The 23,305-nt window shown below is 41.8% G+C and overlaps 1 protein-coding gene across 1 annotated transcript in view; it reads left to right on the top strand.

The window, feature by feature from the left end:
• Nucleotides 1–20,346, top strand: part of c1qtnf12 (C1q and TNF related 12) — a 35,310-nt gene extending 14,964 nt beyond the window's left edge. Inside the window, exons 2-8 of the mRNA XM_066673016.1 lie at nucleotides 540–644; nucleotides 1,313–1,424; nucleotides 3,002–3,183; nucleotides 10,562–10,670; nucleotides 12,265–12,358; nucleotides 16,846–16,924; nucleotides 19,000–20,346. Coding sequence (XP_066529113.1) covers nucleotides 540–644; nucleotides 1,313–1,424; nucleotides 3,002–3,183; nucleotides 10,562–10,670; nucleotides 12,265–12,358; nucleotides 16,846–16,924; nucleotides 19,000–19,098 — 780 coding nt within the window. The 3' untranslated portion in view covers nucleotides 19,099–20,346. The remainder of the gene's footprint in view (nucleotides 1–539; nucleotides 645–1,312; nucleotides 1,425–3,001; nucleotides 3,184–10,561; nucleotides 10,671–12,264; nucleotides 12,359–16,845; nucleotides 16,925–18,999) is intronic.
• The last annotated feature ends 2,959 nt before the right edge of the window (nucleotides 20,347–23,305 follow it).

Below are 23,305 nucleotides of genomic sequence, written 5' to 3'. Positions count from 1 at the left end.
TACCAATAAGTGCCATGGGGAAGACTCCTAAAACTACATTTGCTGATCGAATTCCATGATTATAAATGATCAGAGGGAATACTTGACATAGCACTTTTACAGAGTGTTAATTGAAACAGTGTTTAAATATGTTTAGCAAAACCCACCCCACCAAACTTATTCCTTTACTGCAATAGACATAGACATAGAGAGAGAGAGAGAGAGAGAGAGAGAACCTGCCTTGAGGTCTGGTACCATTTAATAGTATCTTTAGACAGGATTTTCCAATAGTGGGATGTAATCAGAAATCATGACTGACTGGATCTAGTTATACCGACAATATTTTGCCCCCTCTGCCAAATGGAGAATAATTCCAGGCCAACACATCTGATAAAATGCATAATTAACACTGCCTACAAAGGCTCATTGAGGATGAAAATGAGAATAAAAAATGTCTGAACCGAGGCAGTGAGAAAAGAGCATGAACCTATTACCAAACGCAACATCAGCAGAATGTTCTTCATTGTTAATTTTATTTTTTATTTTTTTATTTTTCACAGGTTACTGAAGGTCAAAGAGTGGACCCACATGGATCATGGATGGACTTTGTAAAAAGACCAGTGGGTAACTTCCCAGGAAAGTGTCGGAAACGGAAGCGACCGCTGGTACGTGTAACAAACGTCAAGTACCTCACACATAACTTTTAGACTTCTGTCCTGTCAGACTGGGCTCTATTTATTTAAACCAAGACAGACATCACTTTTAGTTCATTAACTTGTTTCCTGGAGACAGCTCTGAGGAGATTAGAATGAAGGAATCTAAGAAAAGGGGAAAACAAACAAAAAATGTAATTAAAAACAGGCGTTTCAAAAATGATTTGAAGAAACTGAACCCATCAAAAATTGCTTTTTTTGGAAAAGAAATGAAGCTTCACTCTTTCTTCAGATGTGAGAAGGCAACTTAAAACTATGGGTTCGAAAGGATGTCTGCAAATATTCACTGAACATGAAAGAAACCAAAGGCTGCTGCCTGACATTTGTACAGGACTGTATTTCCTTTAGTGCATTGTGTTTAATACATCATGTCCTGCTGTAGCATGCCTTATAACTAAGCGCAGTTTGCACTGTGTATTTGATTCACTGACTCCACATGCTGGAACCTACACACAACTTTATTTACTTCAAGTTAAATTTTACTTGTGTAATTTTAAATGTAGTAGAAGTTGTGATGCGTTCTAATTATTTGTTTGGTTTCACCAACAAGTTGCATGGAACTCTAACAATACATAGTCAACCAGAGAATACAGTCTCAATTAAACTGTGTTGTGTTTCAGCCAGGACCTCCAGGACCCCCTGGCCCCCCAGGGCCCCAGGGCCCTCCAGGGTCCCCCGGAGCAGAGGTCACTCAAGAGGTTTTGTTGCAGGAGTTTAAAGCAATGATCAAAGGTGAGCTCTGACAAATGCAAACACCCGGACTTCTCCATGAAATCTATTAGCATATCTTCAGCTTCCAAATGATGCCACAGTGAACAAAATGTAATGGCCTTATATTATGGAAATCAAATTTAATATGTAGCTTGATGTAAATGTAAGCACTACATGTATGGAAACTAGCACCCTGTTTAACATGTCATTTTGTGATGTCAAAAGAAGCAAGCTATGACTTATAGCCACCTGTTCTACCTACAGCACTTTAGCTCCACCCACTCACAGTGAAAATATACTCAGTATACTCAGTGACTGCTTTTTAAAAGGCAAACAAATCAGAACAGATGTAATTTGAACACATCTTACACAGAAATATAAAGACAAAGGGTTAAAGAGAGGATTAAAGAATAAAGAATTCATTACAAATTATGTTATGACACATACACCACTCAGCCATAACATTACTACCACATCAGTGTTTCTACACTCACCATCCATTGACTGTATACGTAGCCTTTGCAGTTCTACAATTACAGACTGTAGTCCAGCAGTGACACTGAGGTGTTTAAAAACTCTAGGATCACTGCTGTTTCTGATCCAGACATACCAGTACAACACACACTAGCACACTACCACCACGTTACTGTAACTACAGCGCTGAGAATGATTCATCAGCCAAATCATACCTGCTTTTATGTGGGTGTCCTGAGTTAAAGGGCGCTGACAAAGTATGCAACAGATGAACTACAGTCTGCAATTGTAGAATTACAAAGTGCTCCTGTGTGGTCAGTGGAGCCAAGAGAATAGACAATGACTGAAGAAACAAGGATGTGGTGGTAATGTTTTGGCTGATAGGTGTAGGCCATAAATAATAAAGGATACAGATGGATATGGTTTAAAGAGTACATATGTGTTCAGTGCTTGGGCAAATTAATAGGGGGAACTGGAGTCTAACATCACCAGAGAAGAAACCTAGCGAAAATTGCTAACAACGACAGCTAATTGCTTGTCACTGCTTTGCGCTCAGGTCAGCGTAAACATGTTCAGAAAACATCTTAGTGTTAAAATGATCTTAACAGGGAAAGAGAGTTAAGTGTGATGCGCAGTCTACCACTTAGGAATCTTATTTTTTTCTAAGATCCTTTTTGGAAACCTAGCCCAGGTTGTTCTGAACACTGCTGTGGTGTTTGATCCTTGTGGTATTTTGATTAAAGCATATCACAGATATTTCATTAAGACCCCGAGACTGTGTTCAGTTGTGGATAAAGGGGGTAAAATAAAATAGAAACTCATAGAAAGAGCATAATTTTAAGTGTTGTAAAAAACCATAACGTTTCATTTACATGTGGTAGCCATATGCTATTTGAAAACTCTGATCCATTGGGTGTAATATGCACACAATATGGGATTTTCCATTCCTTTCACCCTCACACATTCAGACCTCTCACCTAGCAAACCTGTGATAGATTAGATGTTAAGTGACGGCTAATGTTTTAACTGGACCCAGACCTTGGGGTCACCACGGTTGTTAGTTTGGCTTCAGAGTCACGTCTGAAGCAGACAGTGATGCATGTCTGTGTGCTGTGTTCGGTCAGAGGCCACGGAGAGGAGAGCTTCAGTGGACAAGTCCGGCGGCTCCAGCCAGCTGCCCACCACTCTCCTGGCTCTGGAGGGCATGGCCTCGTACAGGAGAATCGAGGAGGCCTTTCACTGTAAGCTCAGAGGCCCAGTGGTCGTGGACAAGAAGACACTGACAGAGTTGCAGAACTTCCAGACGGTGAGTGTTGAGGGCAGTCCACTCACCAGCCATCAGCCAATACAAGACCACTGTTCTGAGACGGAGAGAGATCTATAACTTCATTACTAAAGCCACAGCAAAGTTTTATAGCATATTTGTTTTTTGATTTAGTAAAATGTGGAATAATTACAAAAGACTTTGTAGTATTTGGCTCAGATAATGGCAAAAATCACATAGGTACCCACTTGTGACTTCACTAGGGAGCTGATAGGATCTTTTCATTAAAGGGCAGGGCCTTGCCTGTAAACAGAGAGCATGTTTAGCGTTTTCATCTATTTCTGAACCAGTGACAGTGACCAGAATAACAGTGCTAGTTTATGCTCTGTTGAGTGTTTGAATGTATATATATATAAAAGGGGATGGCCCCTTCCTGTTCCACTATGACTGTGCACCAGTGCACAAAGCAAGGTCCATTAAGAAATGGATGACTGAGTTGTGTCGAGTTTAAGAACTCGACTGGCCTGCTCCTGACCTCAACCTGATAGAACAGTTTTGGAATGAATCAGAGCAGAGACTGTGAGCCAGGCTTCGTCCAACATAAGTGTCTGACCTCACAAATGCACTTCTGGAAGAATGGTCATAATGTCCCATAAACACACTCCTAAAGCCTGTGGAAGGCCTTCCCAGAAGAGCTGAAGCTGTTATAGCTGCAAAGGGTGGGGTGACATCATATTAAACCCTATGGATTAAGAATGGGACATCACTCAAATTCATATGCGTTCAAAGGCAGACTTTTGGCAATATAATGTATGTGTATGTATATATATCAGCGGCGATTGCTCTAAGACTGCAAGGGAAACTCAGCTTCCTCTAAAATGTCAAAAAATAAGTGTGTGTGTACATGTCATTGAATAAATATGCACTACAACGCGATTAACTTTTGTTCAGAATCAGCTTCTTATCACTGGTAAAGACGCGGCTTTCCTCTCAATCATTCCCACAGCTTCACAGTGCTTTAAGGAACGGAGGGTAGAATTTACGTATAAATAAACCGACACATGTTATGATGTAAGCCGAAATTGAGCTTCCCCTCCTTGAAAGACCAGCATCCGGCACTGATATATATGTATACAAGCACAACACAATAAACAGACTATAGGTGCATGTTTAATAAGACTACTGCAAACAAGGGGTACACCCCTCTACATCATCATTCCAAAGATTGCTATTTTATTAAGTGCTGCTGAGCTGTTTCTGACTCCTGGTGACCAAATAGATATTGTGCCTCCAAAACATCCTGTCTTCTGTTTGGGTTTTCATGTTTCTTACTGCCGCATTCAGGATTTTATCCATCCATCTTATAACTGGTTCTTCTCTTCAACTATTTCCTTCAGCTCTTCCAAGAATTCACTTTTCAGTGAATTGGTTCTTCTTCTAATGTCACCAAAATAAAAGCACTTCAGTTTGGTTTTCTAGGCTTCTAATGAAAGCTGAGGTGTGATTTGGCCCAGGTTTTGTTTATTTTTAATTTCTTTTAATTTTTTATTTTTTTTTATTGTAGTTCTGAAATTATAGACTGTAGACCACCTGTGTCCCTGCATACTTTCTTATTCCCATTTCACCCTGCTCTTCACTGGTCAGGTCTCACACAGGGCCACCACAGAGCAGATGATGTGGTGGTGGATCATTCTCAGCGCTGCAGTGGCACTGATATATTGGTGGTGTGTTAGTGTGTGTTGCGCTGGTGCGAGTGGATCAGACACAGCAGTGCTGCTTGAGTTTTTAGACACTGTGCCCACTCACTGTCCACTCTGGTATACACAGCTACCTTGTTGGTCCACCTTGATGTAAAGTCAGAGACAGTAGCTCATCTGTTGCTGCAAGGTTTGTGTCGGTCGTCCTCTAGTCCTCCCTTCATCGTCCTCTAGTCCTCCCTTCATCGTCCTCTAGTCCTCCCTTCATCGTCCTCTAGTTCTTCCTTCATCGTCCTCTAGTCCTCCCTTCATCGTCCTCTAGTTCTCCCTTCATCGTCCTCTAGTCCTCCCTTCATCGTCCTCTAGTCCTCCCTTCATCGTCCTCTAGTCCTCCCTTCATCATCCTCTAGTTCTCCCTTCATCGTCCTCTAGTCCTTCATCAGTGACACAGGACGCTGTTGAATGGGTATTTTTGGTTGTTTGACTATGAGAGTGAAACTAAGGGCTTTAAAAATTCTAGGAAGGGTTTCTAATCCAGTGTACATGCTTAACTTAAGATCTTTCTTGAATCTTGCCAATCATGCGAACTTACACTTTGAAATCCTGCTAAATTACATGTACATTATTATAATTTACAGCATTCCACAGCATTAAAATCATAGTTTGTGCCAGCAGTCCATTTCTAATGGAGATGGGGACACTGCATTGACCCAGTGTGTTGTTTTTTTTTTCTTTCTAAAAATGATTTTCATTTAAATATGCACTTTCCCTACTGTCCTAGGATTTTTGGAGTTAGTTTTGTAGAACTGCATCATCTCGTCTAGTCATATGAGAGTGAGCTATGGCAAGACAAACTCCTCGAGGGAATCTATTAGTTCTGCATGATCAAAAGCTTTTTAAACTGATGACTATTTTGGGGAGGTGGCGTGCGGCCCTAGATAAATAATAAGTACAGCGATTCCTGTGCCCCATCGCTCACCGCCAATGTCTGAAAACACATCTACTGTGCGCCGGCCCAGCACATACATCTAAAGGTGAAGCCTCTAATGATAACATCATGAGTAGGCAATGGTGTTTTTCCAGTATTTCTATCTATCCGCAGTAGTCTTTTATCACTCTGTGTGTTTTTCTTTCTCCATTGTTCTCTGCAGCCACTGTTTTACTGTTTTTATCATCTCCATCTGAATTACCTCACCACAAAGGGGCTCCCAGTCCCAATCTAGCCATTCTCTTTTACGGTAAAATGTACAGAAATGCGCACATGCATGAAAACAAAAGCAGGTGCGCTATATCATAGGTTTCTCTCATGCGTCCTAAATCCAAAGTGTATCAGAAAAGATATTTCAATATACTACAAATGGGCAAAGAGGGAAGAAAGCAGGTAAATGAAATACGAGAGCAATCCATTAAAGCCAAGAGACACTCACTGGGTCTAAATGACAGTTCTGCCAAAGCGCAAATGTGGGTGACTCCTTTTTTTGCAGCTACGTTCAAAGGCTGCCAACACAGATTCCAGTCTTTTGAAAAGGATTTGCTTTGGCTTACTTTGGTCCGGGTTCCACTTGGCCACAAGTGCCGCAGTCCTGGTGACAGTTTTAAAGAATACCAAATTTCCTCGACTTTGGGAAATGCTTTCCAAATCCCGGAGTCTCTATGTGCATGTGCAAACTACACTTGCAAAAAAAGAAGGGCTTCCAGCCAGGTGTTGCCTTAAAGGAGCCTTAACTGGTATAGAAACTTGTAGTGCTGCATCAGATATTTAGTACATATGATGATTAAAATACTGAGAAAAGACTTTCAAAAAACAGATCTTTATCACTTTTAAAAAGCCACATGTTCTTAAATATTCAATTTAAAGAGCTGGTATTATTTGGGTGCTGGACTATTCTCAGCGCTGCAGTGACACTGACGTGGTGGTGGTGTGTTAGTGTGAGTTGCGCTTGTACGACTTGATCAGACACAGCAGTGATGCTTGAGTTTTAAAGCCCTCAGTTTCACTACTAGATTTAGACCACCAACATAAAAAAAATCTACTAACAGAGTCCTGTCGGCACCACTGATGAAGGACTACAGGATGGCCAACACAAACCGCAGCTACACCTGAGCTACTATCTCCTTTACATCTAAAAGTGATGTAGGTGTGTTTAACAGAGTGAGTAAAACTCGAGCAGCACTGGTGTCTGATCCGCTCGTGTCAGTTCAACACACACTGAGACAACACCACCACATCAGTGTCACAGCAGCGCAGAGAATAATCTATCACCAAAACCATACCTGCTCTGTGGTGGTTGATTGGGGGTCCTGACCATTGAAGGACGGGTTGAATATGGACAAATAATGTCTGAAGAACAACAGGGGCAGCACGGTGGCGCAGCAGGTAGTGTTGCAGTCACACAGCTCCAGGTACCTGCTCCAGGTGACTGTCTGTGAGGAGTGTGGTGTGTTCTCTCTGTGTCTGCGTGGGTTTCCTCCGGGTGACTGTCTGTGAGGAGTGTGGTGTGTTCTCCCTGTGTCTGCATGGGTTTCCTCTGGGTGACTGTCTGTGAGGAGTGTGGTGTGTTTTCCCTGTGTCTACGTGAGTTTCCTCCGGGTGACTGTCTGTGAGGAGTTGGTGTGTTCTCTCTGTGTCTGCATGGGTTTCCTCCAGGTGACTGTCTGTGAGGAGTGTGGTGTGTTCTCCCTGTGTCTGCATGGGTTCCCTCCAGGTGACTGTCTGTGAGGAGTGTGGTGTGTTCTCCCTGTGTCTGCGTGGGTTTCCTCCTGGTGATTGTCTTTGAGGAGTGTGGTGTGTTCTCTCTGTGTGTGCATGGGTTTCCTCCGGGTGCTCCAGTTTCCTCTCACGGTCCCAAAACACACGCTGGTAGGTGGATTGGTGACTCAAAAAAGTATCCATAGGTGTGAGTGTGTGAGTAGAATGTGTGTGTGTGTGTGTGTTGCCCTGTGAAGGACTGATTAAATGGACGATAAATATAGAATATTAGAGTGACCAACTTTTCTTATTTTTTGCCAGAGATTTTTTTTCCCCTAAACATGAGGAAAATTTACCAAAAGGTTCCTTAGGGAACGCGAAGTGGTTCTTTTATGGCACTTCTCTAAATAAACCTTTCGCTTCGAAAGTGTATGTAGCGTAGATTGGCCCAGAACTGTCAGCATTTGCTGCTTGATTAGCTCTTGTCATCTGGACAGTGATGAGACGTCTCAGATTAGCCGGTCATCCAGGCAGGACCAAACTTGGGCGTCCTGAAAAACAGCTGCTCCTCCGAATGCGCCACATTGCTTTCTTGGCTTTGCACAAAAGGTACTCTGTCTGGGTCTTGGACTAGAAAGCGGTGAGGAGTAAAAATAGACGCCGTTTGAAACGGCATGCTGTTTCAAGGAAGAGCTATGCCCTGTGACATTCTGACGGAGCTGGCACAGAGGAACCAGACGCTGGCATAAACTGAGAAAGAGGAGGGGGAAGAAAAAACCTTTGTGATTTCTGAAATGGCCCCTTCAGCAGCGATGGAAAAATAGGCCTTTGATGAACGTAGACAAGATTCTCCAAAGGCTGTAGAGCCAAGCATCTCACCCTTGTAAGACAGGGTTTGAAAGGTGCATGATTTCATGACATATGGGCCTTACGGGAACCGTGGAGTGGAGTGTACAATCATGCTCACAATTTCCCCTGGATCAGATGACACGTTTTATAGAGTTTATAATTTAAAATAAATAAACATACGGACCACACATGAACGGGGCATTTTTATGTGCCAATTTAAGTGGAAAATGTCAAAGAAAATTTAAAATGAAAATACAGAAGGTGCTATAGAAACTGAACAGGCCACGTTTTACGTTTGACTTTTTTTTCCCAGTGGCTGAATTCAGCCAACAGCTATTGTTCATTACAATGTGTTAAAATGTTGTTCTTAATGGGGCAGCAAAACGCTTGCATACGAATGTATAAAAATAGATGTTTTAAGTTATGATCGCTCAGTTTTTTGGTTGTTGTTATTTACAAAGAAATATGCCTTGTAAAATCTATTCTATCAAATTACACAACAATAAAGGACTGGGCAGCACGGTGGTGCAGCAGGTAGTGTTGCAATCACACAGCTCCAGGGGCCTGGAGGTTGTGGGTTCGAGTCCTGCTCCGGGTGACTGTCTGTGAGGAGTGTGATGTGTTCTCCCTGTGTCTGTGTGGGTTTCCTCTGGGTGACTGTCTGTGAGGAGTGTGGTGTGTTCTCTCTGTGTCTGTGTGGGTTTCCTCCGGGTGACTGTCTGTGAGGAGTATGATGTGTTCTCCCTGTGTCTGCGTGGGTTTCCTCCGGGTGACTGTCTGTGAGGAGTGTGGTGTGTTCTCCCTGTGTCTGCGTGGGTTTCCTCCGGGTGACTGTCTGTGAGGAGTGTGGTGTGTTCTCCCTGTGTCTGCGTGGGTTTCCTCCGGGTGACTGTCTGTGAGGAGTGTACTGTGTTCTCCGTGTCTGCGTGGGTTTCCTCCAGGTGACTGTCTGTGAGGAGTGTAGTGTGTTCTCCCTGTGTCTGCGTGGGTTTCCTCCAGGTGCTCCGGTTTCCACCCACAGTCCAAAAACACACGTTGGTAGGTGGATTGGCGACTCAAAAGTGTCCGTAGGTGTGAGTGTGTGTCTGTGTTGCCCTGTGAAGGACTGGCGCCCCCTCCAGGGTGTATTCCCGCCTTGCGCCCAATGATTCCAGGTAGACTCTGGACCCACTGCGACCCTGAATTGGATAAGGGTTACAGATAATGAATGAATGAATGAATAAAGGACTGTAATAAATATACAGTTAAATACTTATATTTAATTTTTCCTTTACATCAAGCTGACGAAGTGTTTTTTAACAGTATTTAACAATACTGGCCACTTATATTTCACACATGTTGAGAAAATCATTCTGAGAAAAGGGCCTGGAAGCTCTGATGCATTCTGAAGAGTAATACAGAATAATGTGGCCTGGCATTGACTGCCCCATATACAGTGCTGATCAAAAACAGAATGGGAGGCTTCTTGGCAGATTCCTGCATATTTCTGATCATTTTACTGCTATGTGCTCCCAAAACCGAACCCTAAAATGAGTTCTTTTGTAACAGTGTATGTGGTGGTTATTAAATTTTGGAGTATTAAACTACTTTTGCAAAAGAAAAGGCGTTCTTAACTTGGAACACTGTTTAAAGGCATGCCCCCAATATGCTCACCATAAACAATATGTCCAAAGTTTTTGTAGACACCTCGTCTACATTATGGTGTACCCACTGCAAATGCAGCTTGTATAATCTCCAGAAAAATATTAAATGAGGCGGTCTGGAGCAGTTGCCCTTGAGTCTTATGTCACCGTACGCACAGCCAAGAGTAAGCCATAAAGGAGGAATAAAGCAAGAGATACTGCTCCACCCCAAAAGCTTCAGGATGAGTTCTGAAACTAACCTTTCACCACCACTACCTGACCTCACTGACTTTTATGTAGCTGAATGATGTAAAATCCTCACAGCAATGTTTATAACATCTAATGTAAAACCTTCCCAAAGAGCAGACAATATCACTGTTTCAAACAGGGCTTAAATAATCACTCTAGATTTTAGTATAGTTGGCCATTTGTTCCTGTTTCTGAAGATCAACAGTTGGGGATTTTAGACCTGTAGATTTCATTTCAAGGATCCAGGAACTGTTTGTTTGGCGTCTGGCCTTCGTTGCAGCTCTCAATAATTCTCACCTGCCTCTTACCTCCAGCCTCCTGCCAAAGGTGCCTTCCTCAGAGGTACGGGGATGGATCAGTCCACTGGCCGTTTTACAGCTCCCATCACTGGAATTTATCAGTTCTCTGCCAACGTCCATATTGGTAAGAAGGTGCTTTGTTACACATCTATCACAGGAATTTTTTCATGGCTGGAAAGGGTTCTGTTTATCAGTTGTAAGTGAAGATTAGAGGAACCTATTTTTAATGGGGTGGGGCCAAGCATTAGCACCTCGCGTTATCACTTTACGCCACTTCATTCTTTTGTTTCACAGCAGTCACTTACCATAGCTTACATTGCTATCCCACAATCCAATGATTCACTGCTTCTAGAAAGTGGCCCAATGGCTTAAATATAATTTAGCTTTTACAGTAGCCAAGGAGAAAGAAGGAGGAGATCAAGTATTTTTAGGGAAAAAATGAAAATATGTGCCATAACCTTTGCACATTCCACATATCATATATATAGCAGGGTTGTGGTCGGTCCAGAGCCTACCTGGAATCACTGGGTGCAAGGCGGGAACACACCCTGGAAGGTGCACCAGTCCTTCACAGGGCGACACACACTCACACATTCACTACATTGGGAACTACGTTTTGTAAAAACTAACCCTAATTATATACACTTATAACACAATGTGTGCTTGACTAACCATGGGATCGGGATCAACTGAGGCAGTTATTAAACTAATTAACTTAGCTCATTGTTGTGCACCCCTCATCTTGGTCAAAGTATAAAAGTGCATCTTTATTCATCCAAAAAAAATTGACAGAAATGCTTTTATAGTTTGAGAAAAGAAGCCAAACTAAGGTATGGCGGCTAGTTAGCATGGCAGGTACGTAGCTACCTACATTTAGCTTCATGATGTCAGATGATACCAGCATGTTACAATCCCAAAAGGGATTAAACTTGCCTTTTACTATCAAAAATACAAGGAACACGTTAGGGCCAAGTTTAGATGATACACATCCACAGTGGCTATAAATTAACACCTTTGTGAGCGGAGCCTGGGTAGGTCAATTTAGCACACGTTCAATGCATTTCTACGCAGAGCACAATGGTGCCTCATAAAAGGCAACAGAATGCATAGCAGAGAGTAAGCTGGATTGGGGAGTGAAGAGTGCCAGTCTCTTACTAAGATGAAAAAGGAAAGTTGGCGCCATGATTGAAAGCACACAGCCACAGCCCTGTCTATAGTCAGCTTCTCCGAAATGGGCTTGTGGATCCCCGACTGGCTCCATCCATCTTCACAGAGAGACAGCCATGTTGGGTTGTAGTGAAATAAGCCCCTTGAGCCCTAGCAGGATAAATTCTCCTAAGCGCCAGTGCCACCACTGAGCTCTCAGCAGCAGACCATGGCATGAGCTCTGCAGCTCTGCTGACCCATGCTCTGACCGTGCTGGAGGTCCAGAGTGATTGGCTCGGTCTCTGTGTCGCAAATACAAAGTTCCATGAGACATAACAATTCCCCAGCACTTACTGTCAAGAACATGGCAATACCTTCATGTTTACACTACCGAAGACACTGTGCAGGCTTCAGGCCATGTTTACTCTGCTAAAGGAAAATTTGATTTCTTTTTTTTTCCTCCTTGTTCTTCTCATCCTTCAGTTGGCCTCCAAACAGTATAATGCACTCACTCCTTTTGGAACAGACATGGAGCTCCTGACCTAAAGGTGATTGCTTCTACTCTTTTGCAGACCACAGCGAAGTGAAGAAAAGCAAGAACCAGCTGAGAGCCAGAGACAACGTCAGAGTGCTGATATGCATCGAATCACTCTGCCATAGATACACGTGAGTGTCCACTTAGCAACACTTGACAGCAAGCCATTGTCCAGCCACCAAATCCAGCAGTTGAGATTACTCTAGGATACACTGCTGCATTTATATACATAATGATTTCTACAACTGATGTCGAATACCCTGACTGCTTTGTCAGAACTCCTGTTTTCTAAAAAATAAAAGTAATATAAGATAATAAAACTACTGGAGATTAACTGCAATGTCACACACAAAAAAAGATTTGACCAATAATTGATCTATTATTGATGTTTCCACAATATTTTGTACAAAATAATAAAAGATGTCACACAGCTCTAAGGCCCTGGGGCCCTGCTCCGGGCAACTGTCTGTCCGGATGACCCTGAACTGAATAAGCTCTTACAGACAATGAATGAATGAATGATAATAAAAGATCCCTTAATATTTCTGAAGTTTTCTGACAGAGCATGTGACGTCTCTAGGTATAAGTCATATTCATTTTTATAGGAAGTTTTATAACAGAGGTAAAAGAGTTGGCTAGAACATTAGAACAGATGTAAAATATATATTTTTCGTACTATATTACACAGAAATAGATAATCTAATCATATGTTTTTATAACTGTTAATAAAGTAAGTACTTATGGACACTTTTGAGTCGCCAATCCACCTACCAACATGTGACTGTGGGACTGTGGGAGGAAACCGGAGCACCTGGAGGAAACCCACGCAGACACAGGGAGAACACACCACACTCCTCACAGACAGTCACCTGAAGGAAACCCACGCGGACACAGGGAGAACACACCACACTCCTCACAGACAGTCACCTGAAGGAAACCCACGCAGACACAGGGAGAACACACCACACTCCTCACAGACAGTCACCCGGAGGAAACCCATGCAGACACAGAGAGAACACACCACACTCCTCACAGACAGTCACCTGGAGGAAACCCACGCAGACACAGGGAGAACACACCACACTCCTCACAGACAGTCACCCGGAGGAAACCCATGGAGACACAGGGAGAACACACCACACTCATCACAGACAGTCACCCGGAGGAAACCCACGCGGACACAGGGAGAACACACCACACTCCTCACAGACAGTCACCCGGAGGAAACCCACGCAGACACTGGGAGAACACACCACACTCCTCACAGACAGTCACCCGGAGGAAACCCACGCAGACACAGGGAGAACACACCACACTCTTCACAGACAGTCACCCGGAGGAAACCCACGCAGACACGGAGAACACACCACACTCCTCACAGACAGTCACCCGAAGGAAACCCACGCAGACACAGAGAGAACACACCACACTCCTCACAGACAGTCACCCGGAGAATACCCATGCAGACACAAAGAGAACACCCCACACTCCTCACAGACAGTCACTCGGAGGAAACCTACGCAGACACAGGGAGAACACACCACACTCCTCACAGACAGTCACCCGGAGGAAACCCACACAGACACAGGGAGAACACACCACGCTCCTCACAGACAGTCACCTGGAGCAAGGCTCAGACCCATAACCCCAGGACCCTGGAGCTGTGTGACTCCGACACTAACCTGTTGCACTACCCTGCCGCCTTATTTCAAGTTAATTTAAGTAAATTTTATGAAACAAAATCAAAGTCAATCAATAACGTGTGGTTTGGGAGTCATTTAATTAATGTTTTATGTATAATGTTTGCCTCAAATATGAATCAAGCATTATTATTAGTGAATGTTTATTATAATTAGTATTATTAATCAAAACTGATTGAATATATATATATATATATATATATATATACAGTGGAACCTCTACTAACGAACTTTCCATTTTTTTTGGTAGATAACAAAAACTTTATCTGGAAAACCAAATATTACTTAAATCCTAGAACCATTCATTTATTTTTATTCGTATATTCTTAGCCTTTAACCGCTTCCAGTTCAGGGTTGCAGTAGGTCTGGAGCATAACTCGGCGCATGGGTACATGCTGATTAAGTGGTTTATCTGTAAAAAGAAAGCTGAGATGATGTGTGTAATTATCAAGAATCACCTTAATTTCCCTTCCTTTGTATAACCTCGCTGCGGGGGTCGAGCTGTAGAAAGCGAATTAGCATGCTAATGTTAGCCTAGCTGCAGCAAGAACAGTTTTATTCATGTTGTTCCTGTAATGTGACAGAAAATCAAACCTAAACCAGAAGATTTCCAAACAGGGATGAGGAATAGTGTAGGTGTTTACATAAAAGTTAACATGACGTTATACACAGGTTAGAATTTGCTCATTTGAATTAAAAAGGCACAACAACACCGATGTGTTGATCATGCCTTTAACTGGAATTCCACTGGACATGATGGCAGTGTTTCTGCACATCAGGATGTCATCTCAGTTTTACGATGTTAAAAATGTGATACGTATAATTGCAGGCCACATTCTGTGTGACGCTGGTGTCGACCTCATAATGGCGCTTGTCAGTCGCGGTGGCTTTATCTATGTCTGTTGTCAGTGTCAGCTCTGTTAACAAGGGCATTGTGGGAGACGTCCATGCTGATACAAGCAATTTTGGTAGGAAAGTCAGTCGCCTGTATAATTTCCCCCGATGTATTTATCATGGCCAAATGCTCTGATTCGCACTCCATTTCCATAGACCACATCCGCATCTACATAAATTCATGTATGTCCCAGATTCACAGGAATACATCAGCAGTGATGAAAATGAGTATTTTTCTTTGGGCTCCTCTTGGAATTAGGGCCATGTGGTTCTTATTTCAGTGGCTCAGGCAAGTGAACACATGTCATAAAAGTCCTCTTCAACAAATCAAACAAAATGATTTTAGCTTATGTAAAAGAAAAGACAAGGAAACTGGGGGAAGAGAAAGAAGGGCAGATCCAGGCAAATCCCTAAGCCAGCAATAATTAGTTGTTGGTGTTGCTCTAGTTACACTGTGGCAGAAAGGTTCAATGGACAGTTACTAAACTGATCACTGTATCAATGCCAATGTATTTGTTGCCAGAATTTACAGGCTGTAAATCATGCTTTCTGTTCTGGCCTGTGTGGCATTTCCTGTGTTAAACAGGAGCAGGCCTTTAAAAACAAAATCAAACCCTCTGTCTGGTCTGCCATATTTGTTTCTAAAGGGTCCTACGTGCCCCTAATAACAGCTGAGGTGCACAGGGTAAGGTGGGGAAGAGCGGCTTGAAATCTGAGTTCGTCAAGCTTTACTTAAAGGGTCTATATACAACCATTTACTGCCAGTGTATTGAATTCCCCTGATCTTCAGTTACATGTTTGGTCCTGCTTTCCATAAACAGTTGTAATAATAAGAAAAATCTGAACAAAAGCAATAGGGTTCTATGCACTAGAGATCTCTTTTGGAATTAAACAGGGTATTTTTTGTTACCGTTACCTTTAAGAGTTTAAATGGAAGTGACCTCTTTGATAATTGTCCGGCCTCTATTGTTCCTAATTCACAAAGCAGCGGGGCTCAAACGCATGGAACACAAAGTTACATTCGCATTGCCATTCTCATAGACATTGAAAAATGCAGAATTCACCATGGTCTTTCTGGATCTGGATGTCTGGGTCTTTATGGATGGCTCTAATGATACTTTTGTGACTTCACAGCCATGACGAATTCTGCTTTTGCAGGCTTGTTTCTATGGACTTGAGATTAAACAGTATATTCTCAAACCTTATTTAATGGTGCCTCCACTTAGATTACATGGCCAAACATGTGATGCTTGCTGAATGTCTTATTTCAAAAACATGGCCATTACAATGGAGGTGGACATGACAATAGCAGCACTTACAGCTGACTAGGGCAGCTTTAGCCACTTGTGAAAAACATGCCCTTTTATGACAAAGTCATGTTTAGAAATAGCTGAAGCGATTAATGAGATGAATATATTCATCATAAACCAAGCACAACCTGTTTAGATATCACTGCAGTAGTACAGTGCGCTTAACTAAGAACAAAGTCATTGACAGCTACTCGGGCTGATACAGAGTGTTGCATACAGTCTAAAAAAGAATAACGGTTCCCATAATTTTGGGCTAATTTGGAAAAAATGAACTGGGTTTTTCCATCCTAACGGCCACTTGAAAATGCTGAGAATGTGAGATGAGGTTTGTTGAGATGGCAGCTAGCAAGAAGACCAGCATGATTGATTCACCATGAAAATTTCTTTATTTTCCACCCAAGAAGTGTGGGTGGATGTGGCAGGAAGAGAGGGGCCTAAAAACAGCCACTGAGAATCATACAAGGCAACATGTCACTTCAGTTTGTGCGTTTCCCAGAAGATCTGACACAAGCTGCCTGAACACTACCATTACCAGAAAGCAATATTAATCCCCGCGGCAGTCTCGCATCCTCATTCGTAAAGGTGTACTCCGAAAGAGACATACATTTCTGTGTCGTCTCTATGAATAACCCACAGGTTACATCATCAAGGCTTGAAAAAAAAATCAGCAAAATCAGGTTACCTTCAAATAATGACTCCCTTCACTTTTTTCAGGTCTTTGGAGATGATTGTTGGCTTGGAGAGTAACAGCAAGATATTCACAGTGTATGTTCATGGACTTTTGGAACTCCAGGTGAGTATCTGCTGCAAGAATTCTTCGGTAAATGTTGATAAAGTTGAGCAAAACATTCCCCGTCTCCAAAGCGTAGTTGATGTTTGTTGTTTTAAGTTGCTTCTTTAGTTTTTCACTGGAGCTACGTGCAACTAATATAGCTTACAAATGTCATAACCTTTACCGCTCCGGGTGACTGTCTGTGAGGAGTGTGGTGTGTTCTCCCTGTGTCTGCGTGGGTTTCCTCCGGGTGACTGTCTGTGAGGAGTGTGGTGTGTTCTCCCTGTGTCTGCGTGGGTTTCCTCCGGGTGACTGTCTGTGAGGAGTGTGGTGTGTTCTCCCTGTGTCTGTGTGGGTTTCCTCCGGGTGACTGTCTGTGAGGAGTGTGGTGTGTTCTCCCTGTGTCTGTGTGGGTTTCCTCCGGGTGACTGTCTGTGAGGAGTGTGGTGTGTTCTCCCTGTGTCCGTGTGGGTTTCCTCCGGGTGACTGTCTGTGAGGAGTGTGGTGTGTCCTCCCTCTGTCCACGTGGGTTTCCTCCGGGTGACTGTCTGTGAGGAGTGTGGTGTGTCCTCCCTCTGTCCACGTGGGTTTCCTCCAGTTGATGGTCTGTGAGGAGTGTGGTGTGTTCTCGCTGTGTCTGCGTGGGTTTCCTCCGGGTGACTGTCTGTGAGGAGTGTGGTGTGTTCTCCCTCTCTCCGCGTGGGTTTCCTCCGGGTGCTCTGGTATCCTCCCACAGTCCAAAAACACACGTTGGTAGGTGGATTGGCGACTCCAAAGTGTCCGTAGGTGTGAGTGTGTGAGTGAATATGTGTGTGTGTATCCATGTAAAGGACTGGCGCCCCCTCCAGGTTGTGTTCCTATACCTTGCGACCCTGAACTGGATAAGGGTTACAGATAATGAATGAATGAATGAATGTCATAACCTTAAACTTCATTAATTTGCCATTGATTATGCAGTGATGAACTTAGCTTTTGGGTTCATCGCCTTTATAAAGAAATCTCTTCCCTTAGAACTACTGTTACTCATATTTCACTCATTCATTTATTGTTTGATTGATTGATTCATTGATTCATTCATACATTCACTTCCTTCTCCTCCACTCTCCCCAGCTGTTTATACCCATTAACGGGCATGTGCCAGGTTTTTCTGTTTGTACTAATGGGTACTCAAGGCTGAAGGGGTCTTAAGAGCTCTCAGGTTGAAGCGCCGGTGGTGCACAGCCTTAAGCGAGCCTTCTCCTCTATAAAGGGCCACAATAAAGTCTGTAGTGTAGTACCACAGCAATACATGCTTTTCTGTCCTCCCCCCCAGTTCCTCTGCATGCACATGTCCATTAGGTGATGTAACAGAATTGGCGGTTAGTGTTCTCCTCCAAGCCTGTTAAGGTTTTTAATGACTGTGCATTAACAGCAGTTTAAGTTAGCCTTCAGCCTTCATTCTGGGCTCAGCAGCATTGTGTGTGTGATGGAGAGACCTAATCACAGGGTGCAAATGTCCATGACTTAATTTGGGAGAAAGGAAAACAACTCATTTTGTAGGAAGTGTTGCATGATTTCTAACTGATGGAAAATAAGGTTCCATTACATGAAACAATAGCCCTGCAGCTCCAGTGCAAATGTAAAGAAGCAAAGTCCGGATGCCAAATTGGCTGTCTTGGCTAATCAGCTTTATTTGGGGTGAGGTGGAAAAATTCTGTAAGGGTTTTTCACCAAAATATTTAACGATCTTTTCTATTTTCACTTATGCTCAGACATGTCTTTGTCAATGGGGGAATGTTTACTCACTCTTTGAGAAAAAGCAGTCATTGTACTATTTTTTGGGTCACGTTCCATCGCTGTCCAAACAACAAACAAAAAAAAATATTTAATTTGAAAACTTTACATCAAAATTCATAAATTGGAATCCAATTTTAGCACATTTCTATGGATCTGTCTATTGTGGGATTTCACAGAGTGTTTAGAGAAACATGTTTAAACAAAATAGAAAAATGATTTTCCGGAAAAAAATGCATTTATTTTTACAGTAATGAAATGCACACTGTGATCTGGCCTATGAGTGAATGCTAACGTATGACTGGTATTTTTTTGTCCTCTAGGCTGGCCAGTACACATCCATATTTGTGGACAATGCAGCAGGAGCTTCCATCACAATACAGAACGGCTCAGACTTCATGGGTATGCTGCTGGGGGTATAGCCTCACCATCTTTTTTTGTCCCCCACCCAAGACTGCTTTGCTTTCTGTTGGACTACAAAACTCTCTACTGATTAATGGGACACAATGGGACATCCAGAGACTGTTAACTCAAAAGCTTCAGTGTGGTGTGACTGATCTACTGTGCTGATTGTGGCACATTAGGCCCCATTCTGGAAAAAAAACAAAAGACAGTTGGATGGGATTCTTAACATCCTTGGGGCCAATACATACATGGATCTATACTAGTTTTAATTCACATGCTATGAGAATAGCTTCTCCATAGTATTTTCATACACAAAGCAAGCTTTCTGTTATATTGGGGTTCTGAGAATATGATATTGAGCAGAATTTATTTTGTGGTACATATAGATATATATATGATGGTAGATGTATACAAAGATATATGACTACAATTGCATAATGTTCTTTTGAGATTCATGTCTATGTTGTACTTGGATACACACTTGTTATTGGGTGACTGCTGCATATATTTTGCTACAAAATGAGGGAAATAGGACTCTGTTAAAGGTATTAGCAGAGCACACCCAATGTTGAGTGCAACACGAGTGTAAACAAGTAAGGCCCTGTCTATGGACTCAGTGAACCGGGCCTTATCTGTGTGCGAGATGGATCCTGTTGTGCTTATCACTACTTTATGTATACATCTCTGTATTGTTGATTTCTAATGATCATACAAAACATAACAAACCGTAACAGCTCTAAAACACTGTCATTACAAGAATGTTGCTCTTGAAGAATAGACCTGCCAAAAAGTAATGGCCTGAAGCTAGAGACGGCCAGTGAGGAGAATAGAGAGGCAATACTTTTAGCTCTATCGTCTGTTTATGTCCAGTAGCAAACACTACCAGATTTAAATATTGTTCCAGGAGGTTTTCCGTAGGGCTCGGGGAGTGTTGCAACCATGACCATGAATCTTCTTTTCTGAAACATCACCTAATACATAAGCTCTTATTTTTTTATTTTATTTTATTTTTATTTTTTAGTGAAGTTTCAGTCATTTTCTTTTCCTCTTTTTTTGTACGGAATATATCAGTGGTGATTATGCACATGTATAATTCTGAGTACAACTGGTCAAATTATATGTGTAAATGAACTGTTAAGTTTACCTTAAAGCAAATGTTGTGAATGGGCTGCTACACGTCTAATAGAAATAAATACAAGTGATAATAAATGGTGATACATTCACCAACTGGAGCAGAGGTACCCTTCAGTAGCTTGTACTGTAGTGAAATAAACACCAAATAAATAAAATTAACTTCACAAAGGTGTGGGCGCCCCTGGTCAAATGACATCATATGTTAATTTTTGAACTGAAAATTAGAGTGTCTTCCACTCATTAGCAGACCATGCCAAGACAAATGTTTGCATATGACTGTAAATGAAATTTATTACATGTCTAAATATTTAAATATGTAATTTCCTTTAAATAATATAAAAAAACAACAATAAATCTATGTCTAGAAGGTGACACTTATTTGGCAAAATAATAGGAACACGCAGTTGGAATCGTCCTTGCTTCATAATCACGCTACACTCTGCTACAAAAATGGAAAATGCTCTATGTTGCAAGCAGAGTGGGAAAATATATTTTTGGGTAATTGGCATTGTAAACAACCGAGAATACGTCAAATACGTTGGCGAACATAATTGGGTACTGCCAGGCCCTAGGATGCCATCTTCAGAAACCCAATCTTGGACTGTCATTTGGAGAGTCTACATGTGAAATACTTATTATATAAGTATAAATACTCATAATTATTTTTGTATGTATTTCTTTGGGGTTTTCTTTGGTTCTGCTTCCAGACTCGTGGTTTCACTCATTTGGGTCCCACTCAACTGTAGGAGGCCTGAGTCAACGGGCCTTTTTGTTTTTCTTAAAGTTGCTGGTCAAGGGAACTGGCACAAAATCCTCACACCAGAAAGCATTTAATGAAGTCTGTTGGTGACAGTGAAGAGGCACACTTCTGTTTCTTTCTCCTCGTTCAAGAAACTCTGTGTGTAATGTCTTCCACAGATACAGCACTGAGAAGTATGGTTCTGAAGCCAGCTAAGGCATAGCTATAGTAGAAGTTAATTAGGCCTGTAGTTTGTGTAAGAATTTGAATACAGCCCAAGAATCACAGCGCTTTGAGTCCCAACCTAAGCATGAGATTACCGTCTGTAACCAACAGGACTTGAGCCACATCATTGACTCCAGAGCACTAAACTGAATTAAAAAACTGAATTTGTGACAGAACAAAACTGTAGACTCTGTTTATACCTGGTCATTTAATAAAACTAGTATGTGGGCGAGACATCCTGATCAGATTTTAACCACATGCATTTGCACTTAGTTCTAGAGTCACCAGTTTGCCACTTTGATATATGCATCTCACACTGCCTCCAGAAGGGTTTTAAAATAATCTGTTTTAAAATAATCTTGGGTGCGTTTACACCTGTATATTTATATGCATCTTTTCTGTCCATATATAATCCTGATACTCAATAGACATGGACCAATCAAATACAAGCAGCTGAACATCATTGATTTTGAGCCCAAAATTGACCTAAGAGCAAATAAAACATGTCCAAAACTGCCTGACACATGCCACATAATCAATTTCTCAACCATAAAATGAGTAAAAACATATTTGGCGCAAAACTATCTGACAAATAATATTAACCAGTGAAGGAGTTATCAGAAACAGCTGAAAGGTCTAGTCAGTGGTTGTGGATAAGGAGCGCACAGAGTAGTTGGGAATTGCACTGTAGAGGTGCTGGTGTGGTTGTTGTTGGAGATGTAGCATGTAAAGGTCACATGGAACTGGTGGCACTGTGCATGCATTAACGGTGCCAGTGGGGCTAGGTACAGCCTTAGTCACCAGGGAGGCCAGTGTGGATTTAGGGTTGTTGATGCTTAAGGGTAAAGCAGGACTGTAAAACTAGCTCAGAGTGGGGTAGGTCTGGGACATTAATTCAGTGAAACACTGATGAGGGGAGGTGTCTACCTGATGACCACTGTGAAGAGCTAGTGATGCAGTGGGTGGTTTGGGCTGGGCTCAGTGAGTAACCCTAGTTGTTAAGGATAGCCGGTTGCTGATCAGATCATAAACGGCCACAGCTACCTTAATGGTTAGGTGTAGGAACAATGGGTTTTATCAAGGATTTATCGTGGCTGCAGGTAGGAAGTGTGTGGGGTGGGCCCTATGTGAAGTTCTTAATCTTATCTCGTGTATGGTTATAATAACCAGAACCCATCCATTAAATCCCAAGAGCCAAATGAAACAGAACCATTTAGCACTGGTAATTGTGTAGTGACAATAACAAAATATTTAGGATTATGGATAAATATGAACAAATGTATTTAAAAAAAAATCTGAATAATGCAAAATTACGTTAGATTATGCTTATGTCATCACACTTTAAAGATTTTTTTTTCACCAACAATAATTTTAATCACTATCTCAAGTTTTAGATGTGAAATGTATTATTATTTTTTAAACAAAATATACAGTATATATTTTGTTTGACTGTGACTGTGTTAAAAGTATCAATTGTACAAAGCCCTTTCCAAAAAAAGTTGTAAAATGTATCTGTGATTTGTTATTTTCCTTGCAACTTTAATTAATGGACAAATATACAAAGAAAAATGTTTTCTAAAATTTTCAATGCGTTTTGTAAACATTAACAAATTAGGGCACAGTCCAAAAAGTTCAGAAAGCATCAAAATAAGAGTGAACAGTGAAGAATTTATAGAAAATGTATGTCATACTGTTTTGAGCTTACAATATATAAGAGAATATTAAGATATTAAAAGAGAATTCACTAGAGACTTAGCCTTTGCAAGAAAAAAGAGGTTGTTGTTTATCACTTTAATCCAAAATAATTTAGGCCTCACCATCTACATTTCATCATATGATGAAAAGATTCAGGGAGTTGTGACTGTCTGTGCCGTGTGGGTCTCAGGTGTTCCGGTTTCCTCCCACAGTTCAAAAGGAAATAATCAAATAAACAACAAACGTTTGTAGATCGATTGGCTACTCAAAAATGTATTGTCTGAGATGCCAAATGGGCTCGGGAGTGCTTTGGAAAGTTGCTGCCATCTAACACATTCCACCACCGCATCAAGAAATACAACCTGAAACTGTCATCTGAGCCATATATTATCTTGCTCAGAAACACCAGTGAGTTATCAGGGCCCAAAATC

Source organism: Hoplias malabaricus, chromosome 5 (genome assembly GCF_029633855.1).
Source record: "Hoplias malabaricus isolate fHopMal1 chromosome 5, fHopMal1.hap1, whole genome shotgun sequence".
NCBI classification, from domain to species: Eukaryota; Metazoa; Chordata; class Actinopteri; order Characiformes; family Erythrinidae; genus Hoplias; species Hoplias malabaricus.
This window is presented reverse-complemented; position numbering and strand designations above follow the sequence as displayed.